Below are 11,436 nucleotides of genomic sequence, written 5' to 3'. Positions count from 1 at the left end.
GCTTTTTGTTTAAATTGTATAATTAAATTATAATATCCTTGTTACGCTGTTTGTTGTGTAATTTTGGAGGATTTGATTAAATTTTAAAAGTGTGTCGAATTCTCAAAGCATTTCAGTTGCATGTACGTCTGTTCGAAGTCGAACGCTCAAGCAGTGACGTTGTCATAGTAACGGTAATCCAACGTCATTTCCTCTCATTTAAAAACCCTCGAGCCATCAGTAGTAGAAGTGTAGCCTGAGGTAAATAAGTGCAAGAGATGATTGTTGCTCCCCCTCACCGTCACTAACAAAATTGAAGTCGACCGCCATACCTCTGAACAAGACAAAGAGGGAGTTTTTGAAATACGTTCCTAAAAACACCGGGCTTTTGGATGGTATGGCTGAGTCGAACAGCGCGAGTTTTCCTCACACGACACCGAACGGGTCCAGTCGCCATGAGAAGAGTTTGGGTCTCCTCACAGTCAAGTTCGTTACTCTGCTTCAAGAGGCCAAAGATGGAGTGCTCGATCTCAAAGTGGTGGGTTAAAATACATTTATAAGTGGTGGAATGAATGAACGAAGAGAATGAATGAAACTCGACAGGTTGTTCTGTAAGGACGTCTGTCAAGAGTTACACAAAGAACGTAAGTTACCTGAGTGGACTTTCACTGTCCTGTGAGGCTTTTACTGTCAGCTTAGATATATATAGAAATACGAGTCTGGCTCGTAGTTAATTAAAAGTGTTAATGGGCGAATAGAAATGGCGTGTTATTGTGACAGAGGGGATTTTGAACAGAAACCCGTGGGATTCTCACGGCAGGTGTTAACGTTAACGTTACCTGACGCTTGAGGCAGCAGAGACGCACTATGTGAATTCATTGGAGACATTCGGTCTAATCACCAGCTATTTTCCGCTCATGTGGAGCAAAATAGGGCCTTAAACTCTTAAAGAAAAATCAAGTCTTTTTTCTTTCAGCAAATGGTGCTCAACATCCAGAAAATGCTTTAAATAAGACACACGCACACGCACATATATACAGTGGTGGCCAAAATGATTTGAACACTAGTATTTTCACCAGCTAAAAATGGTTTTAAGTCAGTTATTTCTATTTTTGCTGTAGTGTGTCAGTAGGAAATATCAGTTTACACTTCCAAACATTCATTTTGCCATTAATTGTAATAATCCAGTGAGATGTTTGTTTGCACAAGGAGTCTGACAACAGCCAGTGCTCCACAAAGAGATCTGATCTCTTCTTCATCATCCAGTCTGTCTGGAATGATGTAAAGAAACACAACAAACTGAGACAGACTAAATCCAGAAGGACTGTGGCAATGTCTCCAAGATTGTTCTAATAATTTTGCCCACCACTGTGTATATATGTATGTATGTATAATTTTTTTTTAAACCCTGTCTATTTATTGTTAGTGTGTATTTATTGATACTTATAATTTCCACACATTCATTAAAATTTGATCATTTTGTTCATGCAGTTACATATTACTACCATTGAATGCATAGTACATTTTATGTAAACATTATTTATTTCCATGCAGAACTGCTATTCTGGGCTGTCCTAATCTAAGTAGTTTTCCATTTCTTTTGTAATGTGGTAGATTTGTGTGGTAACATTATTATTATTATTAAATAATTATATTAGTTAATAATTAAAATGTTTTTTCTTTTTTTCTATTTTATTTATTTATTTTTGCAAACCTGTTTTATTGTTTTAGTTATTGATATACTTCTTTCCAATTGTTCTTTCTAATATTAGATCTTTTTTCATGCATACTATTGAATGCAAAATACATTTTATGTAAAAATTTAGAAAATTACATTATTTCTAATGCAGTAGATTTGTAAGGTAACAGTGTTGCATCATCATTTAGTAATTCAGTAAGTTAATAATGAAATTTTTATTTTTATTACTATTAAAAAATTAATTTAATTTATTCAGTTATTAAAAAAAAAAAAATATATATATATATATATATATATATATATATATATATATATATATATATATATATATATATATATATATATGAGAATGTGTGCCTCTGCTTCAAAAACATCATGGGACACCAAATTGGAATTTTGTTACTTTCCATTATATTCCCATCAGCTGTCAGACAAGGACAGATAATGGAGATATTATGTGAATTTCGGTGCACAAGGTCAATGTGACCAATGCTAGCACACCTGCCCATGCTTATCATGATGGCACCACTTATTCGTGGTAAACTCCTGATAACGGTCGAGGGCTACTGAGTTATGTCAACCCAGTTTCCAAGTATATATCAACCCAAGCTATTGTTTGGTCCCCTAAATAGCCAGTTCTTATCTGATTGGATGGTCTCTGAAAACGTTGTGATTATTTTCATAGGCTGCAGACAGTTTGGCAGTCAAACAGAAGAGGAGAATCTACGATATCACCAATGTTCTGGAAGGCATTGGGCTCATTGAAAAGAAGACCAAAAACACCATTCAGTGGAAGTGAGTATAAAGATTAAGAAAGTTATCAATGCGAAACCAAATGTTTCTTTTTAAAATTTTAAGAGTATTGTAATGATATGTGCATTCTTCGCATGCTTGGTGTGCATACTGTACAGTTGCATCATTCTCTAAAGCAGTTGCTTGTCTTAATCAGAGGGGAAAGTTCAGGCTGCCAGCCTCAGGAAGTTCTTGAGCAGGTAGAACTTCTCAAGGCCAATATTGCAGATCTGGAGATTCAAGAGCGAGAACTGGACATGCAGAAAGCGTGTCTGCAACAAGGCATCAAACACCTAAATGAAGACCCCTCCAGCTGCAGATATCCTTACTCCCAGTGTATGAGCCAGAAAATGTTATTTTTTTTTCTTTATTCTCGTCTGATATTTTTCCGTTTTTGGTTGGTTCCCCTGGTAATTAACAGTCCCAGAAAAACGCCATTGTCAAAGGAGTGCACCTAATTACATGCTGAGTGCTATAACCTGTCTTTCTTTGACTGTGAGGTGTTATTGTTGGGTGTTTGAGTGGCCCCAGTCCAGTTTTTCCAGTCTCTAGTCTATTGCGGGTTCATGCTAGAGTTTCCTAAGCCTTACCAGTTATTCCTCTTTGGATTAAAGTGGTTTATGCAAAGTTCAGCCTTTTATCTCAAAACTTATAATGTCATGGAACAGAGCCTCTTAAGGGAACATGGTAATGGAAATAAATATGAGATTTGAGGGAAAATTATATATCAATCCTTTTGCCTTCTCTGGAAAAAACATTGCCTTCCCTTGAGAAAATAAGAGTGTCTGTTTGATAGAACACAACAGCATTGAAATAAAATAAAAAAAAGTCTCAAATTCTGCTTTCAGTTGCAAAGATTCTTGGGAGAACACAAAAGCAATGAATTACAATTTTTCTTCATCTCATATTGTTATACGTTTGCATTTTCCCTCTCTCTCTCTCTCTCTCAAAACAAGAATGCATTCACCCGAGAAACTTTGCTTGCGATGGCAAAACCATTGAAATATAGTTTTTCCTCTCACCTCATATTTTGTCAATCCTCAGTTTTGTGTTTTTGCAGATGAATGCATGTTTCTCAGGAGAATGCAAAAGCACTGAATTACAATTTTTTCCATCTCATATTTTAATGGTTTCGCTTACACTCAAAAAAAATATTGCGTTCCCCTGAAAAATTTTGGGTTTGCTTGCAAAAGCACTGAAATATAGTATTTTTTCCTCCCATCTCATGTAATGTCTCTGTATCATGAGTACATTTCTATGTGGAAACATTTACAAAAGGATTAAAGATGCATTATCACTTGGTACATGTTCCTTAGCATTGTATACATACAGCTACGTGACACATGAGGACATATGTGATGCGTTCAGTGGGGATACTCTTTTAGCTGTCATGGCACCATCAGGAACACAACTGGAGGTCCCAGTGCCTGAGATGGTACGTTACACCAACCTTGAGCTTATTCACCATTTAACCTTGAGAATAATTTTACATTTATGTATATATTTTTAAGTATTCATTTGCCTTTTATTTGCATTTTTTGGTGATTTATAATCTCCATGCCTTGTTGATTCAGGGCCACAATGGTCAGAAAAAGTACCAAGTGAACTTGCGAAGTCACTCAGCTCCCATCCAGGTGATGCTGATAAACAGAGAGACGAGCTGCTCCAAGCCTGTTGTTGTCCCCGTCCCACCTGTAGATGACATTTCTGCCATGCCGACTCCTCCTAGTACTCCAGCAGGGCTGCAGAGGTTCCCCATCTCTTCAGCAGAGCTCTGTGACCTAAAGCTCAAAGGCCCCGCTGCAGAGCACCAACTCACACCGTCCTCCACGTCTCCGGACATGCACATGGGTACTGCTTTTATTCATACTTACCCCGTTCCTTACGGTGTGATTGATATTTGTAGCACCAGTCATTATTCTCTCTGCATATTAAAATAGGATAAGAGAAAATCTTTCAAAAATGAAAAAATTACATGCATCATCCTTAAATATATATTTGATATTTATATACAGGAGTTGAACAAAATAATGTGAATACCTAGGAAATAATAGGTTATACTTATTTTTGAAGGTGTTTACCACCTTTTGCCTTTAATACAGCTTCCAACCTTCTTAGAATTGATTCATACAACACTCTTTGGTGGATCCTGGCTATGTGAAACTCTCTGTGGTGTTTTTTTTTTTTTCGTGGAGACAGTCTTTGAGGTGAATATTGTGGTTTGCTGTCACTTTGTAGCAGTAGTTCTGTGTTTTGGACACAGTGCTTTTGGTGTTTGATTTGTCCCTATCATTCACTTTTAGTTTTCCACCACTATTCTTCACTGATGAAGTCTTGCAATGTTTTGTGTACACAGTCAAAATGGTAAAGACTGATGTTCTTAAAATACAAAAATAACTGGACCATTAAGTTTACAGATGCTTCTGGTACACAGGCTTCCATGATTTGTTGTTTTTGGAAGTCTGACAAATCACCCATTTCACAGAGCACTTGTACTAAACGCTGCTGAACACAACTTATACTACTCTGATTTACAAACTAGAGAATATAGATGAAAAGATAAATAAAAGAGAATTTGGGCAGGCTACAGTGAAAAACAAACATTGTGTTTATATTAACCCCTATAATAATGGGTGTTCACTTTATTTTGTCCAACTATTTATGATTATACATCCATATACACTACTGTTCAAAAGTTTGGGTTCAAAAAAGTCTTACCGATCCCAAACTTTTCAACTGTAATGTATATTAGAAATTTTATACAGCATTTGAATATGACTGATTATATTAATATATATTTTTCCTCTTCTCTCCTTTTTTAAATTTATTTTATTTATTTATTTATTTTAAAGAGTGCAACTCTGAGTCCCCTGTTAGTCAGTGTTTGTTGATGCAGGGGTCTCTAGGTGGTCCTGAAGAACAGCAGAGGGAGATGGGGGGTCAGGATCTGCAGTCCATGCTGGAAGAAATGAGAGATGAGAGAGAAGGTGACATGGATTCCATTACAACAATATACGATTTTTCCAAAGCAGTTATTTAAAATTATTTTTTGTATTTTCAAGTAGAAAATTTACACTTGCCTTTTTCTTCTTCCTCCAGGTGTTTCTAACCTTATTGATGAATTGATGTCTTCAGATGGTAAGTTCTTAAAAAATGTTTTCCAGTCATTTATTTGCATCAGTGCTGGCCTTCTGCACAGCCCCCTTGTGGTCACACAGAACAGCTTCTTTTAGTTACATTTGTTCTGACTTGAAGCAGTTCACTGCTGTCCTTATCAATTAATCATATAGCTAGCAGTGCAGATAAATCTTTTTAATATGTCCTGACCAGAGGAGGATGGGTTCTAACAGCTGAGTGATGGTTCCTCTCAAGGATTTGTTCTCCTATGCATGCCAGTTTTTCCTCAGCACTTTTGCCTCTGGCTTGATGTTTTATGGCATTGATGTGTGTTATGCAACCTTTGTTATGAGTTCATTTATTTTGTGAAAGGTATAAAAATTAAATTGGAAATCAACTGTTTTTTAATAATAACCAAAAGAATTTGTATGCACTGAAATGAGAAGTTTTTAATGAAAAGTGTTAAGTTAATATGCTATACAGTGAGGGAAAAAAGTATTTGATCCCCTGCTGATTTTGTACGTTTGCCCACTGACAAAGAAATGATCAGTCTATAATTTTAATGGTGGTAGTTTTTAAAAAAAAAATTCGAATAGTGAGAGACAGAATAACAACAAAATCCAGAAAAACACATAAAAAAAAAAAACTGATTTGCATTTTAATGAGTCAAATAAGTATTTGACCCCTTCGCATGACATGACATGAGGCCAACTACAAGAAACGACTGACCTCTGTGATTTTGTCCCACTCCTCTTTGCAGTTCCGCTCCAGGTCATTAAGGTTTCGAGGCTGACGTTTGGCAGCTCGAACCTTCAGCTCCCTCCACAGATTTTCTATGGGATTAAGGTCTGGAGACTGGCTACGCCACTCCAGGACCTTAATGTGCTTCTTCTTGAGCCACTCCTTTGTTGCCTTGGCCGTGTGTTGTGGGTCGTTGTTATGCTGGAATACCCATCCATGACCCATTTTCAATGCCCTGGCCCTGATGGTACATGGCCCCGTCCATCGTCCCTTTGATGCGGTGCAGTTCCTGTCCCCTTAGCAGAAAAACACCCCTAAAGCACAATGTTTCCACCTCCATGTTTGACGGAGGGGATGGTGTTCTTGGGGTCATAGGCAGCATGAAACACGGCAAACACTCCTCCAAACACGGCAAGTTGAGTTGATGCCAAAGACCTCGATTTTGGTCTCATGTGACCACAACACTTTCACCCAGTTCTCCTCTGAATCATTCAGATGTTCATTGGCAAACTTCTGACGGGCCTGTACATGTGCTTTCTTGAGCAGGGGGACCTTGCGGGAACGGCAGGATTTCAGTCCTTCACGGCGTAGTGTTAGCAATTGTTTTCTTGGCGAATATGGTCCCAGCTGCCTTGAGATCATTGACAAGATCCTCCCGTGTAGCTTTGGGCTGATTCCTCGACGTTCTCATGATCATTGAAACTCCACAAGGTGAGATATTGCATGGAGCTCCAGTCCGAGGGAGATTGACAGTTATTTTGTGTTTCTTCCATTTGCAAATAATCACACCACCTGTTGTCACCTTCTCACCAAGCTGCTTGACGATGGTCTTGTAGCCCATTCCAGCCTTGTCTCCATTCCTAGGTCTGCAATCTTGTCCCTGACATCCTTGGACAGCTCTTTGGTCTTGGCCATGGTGGAGAGTTTGGAATCTGATTGATTGATTGCTTCTGTGGACAGGTTGTCTTTTATACAGGTAACAAGCAGAGATTAGGAGTACTCCCTTTAAAAGAGTGCTCCTAATCTCAGCTCTTTACCTGTATAAAAGAACATGGGAGCCAGAAATCTTGCTGATTGATAGGGGATCAAATACTTATTTCACTCATTAAAATGCAAATCAATTGTTTCCCCTACCATTATTTTAGGGGGGGCGGCCCCTCCCAACGGCACCCCCCGCCCCCCTTGAAGGTCAAGTTAATTTTATTTTCTCTATAGCGCCAGACCACAAAAGAAGTCATTCAATGTTACCTTCCCTATAGAACAGGTGTATACCTTGTTCTTTTATTAAACAAACTGATTTACAAGCTAGGAGAATTTCATTTCATTTAATTTTTGAGAATTTCATTTACTGGTCACATAAATGCAGCCTTGGTGAGCATAAGAGCTTCAAAAACATCTTTTTGACCCCCAACTTTTTAAACAGTGCTGTATATCTCTATTTATTTATTCATTTATTTAGTTAGTTAGTAAATGTATATCGGATAAACCCAAATCTGCACTCTTTGTGTAACTTTGTGTGTGTCTGTGTGTGTGTTTGTTAGTTTTCCCCCTGTTAAGACTTTCACCCAACCCTGGTGTGGATTACAATTTCAACCTTGATGACAACGAGGGAGTCTGTGACCTTTTTGATGTGCAGATTCTTAATTATTAAAGCATGATTCACGCCACACCGGTCCACACTTGCTTTCATAGGACAAAAGCGTAGGTAATGAGCCCCCCCACTGCCAACGGCTGCATTCCTGCCTCAGTGTCTGCTCCTTGAACCTTGGCTTGCACTCAGTTTCACATTCATTTACATTTCATCCTTCGCTTGGGTTCTTAAGTCCTCAACAGTGTTGTCCTGGGAAAGATAAACCCCTCCCACCTGTACTTTAGACACTTGTGTGTCTGTTGTCTTTTTGTTTGATACAGTTATTAGTTTGCTTTCAGTTTTGTGACTTTGTTCATTGTTCCTAATGAGTGATGGTGTAATTCATAGGGGTGAATGGAGGGCAGTTGAATGTAATCTGAGGAATTAAAATCACCCAAACATGACACACTTAAGTTTTCGGTTGTACACTTGTTGGAACATGTGCCTTACGATCATCTCTTTGTTCATTATTTTTGTCCTTTCTGTGCCATCCTGTCTTATTCTTCACGATACGTTATAAACAGTTCTAGCTTTATCTTTTTTATCACATATTGTAAGCTGGAGCTCTACAATTTGACATGAAAATGTAGAATATAATTTAACAGCACACACACTGACATTCATTTGAATAGCTCAATTGTGTCTAACTATTTAATCACAACACTAATTATTTGTATGTTGGTTGTTTTGAAGTCCATTGATAGAAACACTGTGACACTCATCTGTGTATATTTATATTGAGTTATTGTTTGTCTTTGTTACTGACTGCCATGTTGGAATATCACTATGCTGTTCACCTTGTTGTGAAAAGCTAATTATTTTTTTTATTATTATTGTTTGTGTAGAGGCAATCCTACCTAATTTAAAAAGTGAACGAATATAATTTGAACTGTAGTGTTTTTGATTTAGAGGACAGAAAAGTGTTAAACTGCCTTGGATAATCTTTGTTTATACATTCTACAAGATTGTGCCTTACACAGCTTTTTTCTATTACTGTAAGTAACTTTATTTTCTCTGTATAGATTTTCTAATCAAAAGAGCAATGTTTTTGTTCTGTTGCACTTTTCTTTTTTTCTTTTCTTTTTTTTACCAAAGTTTTATATATATAAAAAACACTTGCTATTGCTCAAGGATTGTGATCATTTATGTTTTGTGTGGAATCTCGTCTTGGAGTAGAAACTTATTTGTTTGTAACACCATAATATATCACACATGATGCATTTTTTGGGTTGTGTCACAATCTCTCCATTTCTTTGTGGCTCAAGGCCTCAGTTTATTTTCAGTATACAGCAGCTCTGCATCTTTCTTTTGCTGGTAATTTCACATACAGCATTGGTAGTTTAAGGAACAATTTTAAAAATGCTTTTAAATATACCAAATTTTGTGACCTTATCAAACCAGAAGGGGGTAGCAAAAACTTTTTTTTTTTTGGAACTGGCCGAGTCGAGGACAGTTTTATTTATTGTTAAACCCTATAAATCCTGCTGTATCATATTTCATACATGAATTTCTAAGGCCTCTGAATTACCAATGTGATCACAACTTTACTTAATGTTTTTTGTACATCTTGTATATGTCCGCTCCCCTCTGATCGATAGTTCATACCTTTTAGCATAGGGTTAAAAAGAGGGTTAGATTTAGAAATAGTCTTGTCTCTCTAAAGGCCATTGTACTTTAAGTATATTTAGATTTATTACCTTTATATCAATATGTACAGTCAAAGGTTTGGTCAACTAGGCCTGCTATATTTTACACATTTTAGAATTGTCAAAACTTTTTTTTTTTTTTCAGTTATCCCAGAAACATTATTCACAAAGAATATAGTTAAGCAAAATAACAAAAACAAGGTACGAGTGTGACATTAAAATATTGTATAAATAGGCTGCATCTGTTATACTGTATATGCAACATGTCTTTTTTAAAAACTACTAGTCAAATCATACTTGTTTTAAATGCGTATTCTATTTGCATTCTTTGCTGAAGCATCTTTTGAGAAACAAAACATCTAGGCATCTATGAGTATGGTGAAGGTCCAATGGATTTAATTTGAAATGTTTGTTTGGATTCTGCAGCTGGTGTTAATACAGATGCTATGTCACCATTGTGACCCATAGCAATTTGCCAAGATTGCTGCTCTGGTTCTCCTCAAATTCTTCAGAACATACAGTATCTTACAGAAGTGAGTACACCCCTCACATTTTTGTAAATATTTGATTATATCTTTTCATGTGACAACATGCTACATTGTAAAGTAGTGAGTGTACAGCTTGTATAACAGTGTAAATTTGCTGTCCCCTCAAAGTAACTCAACACAACCATTCATGTCTAAACCGCTGGCCACAAAAGTGAGTACACCTCTAAGTGAAAATGTCCAAACTGGGCCCAATTAGCCATTTTCTCTCCCCGGTGACATGTGACTCGTTAGTGTTACAAGGTCTCAGGTGTGAATGGGGAGCAGGTGTGTTAAATTTGGTGTTATCGCTCTCTCTCTCTCTCTCTCATACTGGTCACTGGAAGTTCAACATGGCACCTCATGGCAAAGAACTCTCTGAGGATCTGAAAAAAAGAATTGTTGCTCTACATAAAGATGGCGTAGGCTATAATAAGATTGCCAAGACCCTGAAACTGAGCTGCAGCACGGTGGCCAAGACCATACAGCGGTTTAACAGGACAGGTTCCACTCAGAAAAGGCCTCACCATGGTCGACCAAAGAAGTTGAGTGCACATGCTCAGTGTCATATCCAGAGGTTGTGTTTGGGAAATAGACGTATGAGTGCTGCCAGCATTGCTGCAGAGGTTGAAGGGGTGGGGGTGGGGGGTCAGCCTGTCAGTGCTCAGACCATATGCCACACACTGCATCAAATTGGTCTGCATGGCTGTCGTCCCAGAAGGAAGCCTCTTCTAAAGATGGTGCACAAGAAAGCCCGCAAACAGTTTGCTGAAGACAAGCAGACTAAGGATATGATTACTGGAACCATGTCCTGTGGTCTGATGAGACCAAGATAAACTTATTTGGTTCAGATGGTGTCAAGCATGTGTGGCGGCAACCAGGTGAGGAGTACAAAGTCAAGTGTGTCTTGCCTACAGTCAAGCATGGTGGTGGGAGTGTCATGGTCTGGGGCTACATGAGTGCTGCCGGCACTGGGGAGCTACAGTTCATTGAGGGAACCATGAATGCCAACATGTACTGTGACATACTGAAGCAGAGCATGATCCTCTCCCTTCTATTCCAACATGATAACGACCCCAAACACCTCCAAGACGACCACTGTCTTGCTAAAGAAGCTGAGGGTAAAGGTGATGGACTGGCCTTCGATTATGAATGTGGTTTAGCGTAGCTTGTCAGTGAACTATGGCTCTGTGTATTAACTGCCGCTCCATCTGAAAGCAGGTGATGGTGATTTACTGCTAATCACGAAACTGGCTTTACTGACGAGAGGCGCATGATAATCGAATACGATTAATTGCACAGCCCTAG

At 38.0% G+C, this 11,436-nt stretch overlaps 1 protein-coding gene across 1 annotated transcript; it reads left to right on the top strand.

Moving 5' to 3' along the window:
* Positions 1–179: 179 nt before the first annotated feature.
* On the top strand, positions 180–9,178 carry e2f5 (E2F transcription factor 5). The gene is made up of 8 exons (XM_058752349.1): positions 180–517; positions 2,364–2,473; positions 2,628–2,792; positions 3,800–3,905; positions 4,045–4,321; positions 5,323–5,457; positions 5,570–5,608; positions 7,870–9,178. Exons 1-8 carry the CDS (start codon positions 377–379, stop codon positions 7,977–7,979), a joined length of 1,083 nt encoding a protein of 360 aa, XP_058608332.1. The 5' UTR covers positions 180–376; the 3' UTR covers positions 7,980–9,178.
* The last annotated feature ends 2,258 nt before the right edge of the window (positions 9,179–11,436 follow it).

Source organism: Onychostoma macrolepis, chromosome 02, assembly GCF_012432095.1.
Source record: "Onychostoma macrolepis isolate SWU-2019 chromosome 02, ASM1243209v1, whole genome shotgun sequence".
Classification (NCBI taxonomy): Eukaryota; Metazoa; Chordata; class Actinopteri; order Cypriniformes; family Cyprinidae; genus Onychostoma; species Onychostoma macrolepis.
This window is presented reverse-complemented; position numbering and strand designations above follow the sequence as displayed.

What these genes read in the sequence shown, in the direction of transcription:
- e2f5 (XM_058752349.1), top strand. Translation starts at nt 377, where the DNA reads ATGGCTGAGTCGAACAGCGCGAGTTTTCCTCACACGACACCGAACGGG. An exon ending in GACCCCTCCAGCTGCAGATA is followed by an intron (nt 2,793 to 3,799) that starts TCCTTACTCCCA and finishes ATTGTATACATA; the next exon opens with CAGCTACGTGACACATGAGG. An exon ending in TGAATTGATGTCTTCAGATG is followed by an intron (nt 5,609 to 7,869) that starts GTAAGTTCTTAA and finishes TGTGTTTGTTAG; the next exon opens with TTTTCCCCCTGTTAAGACTT.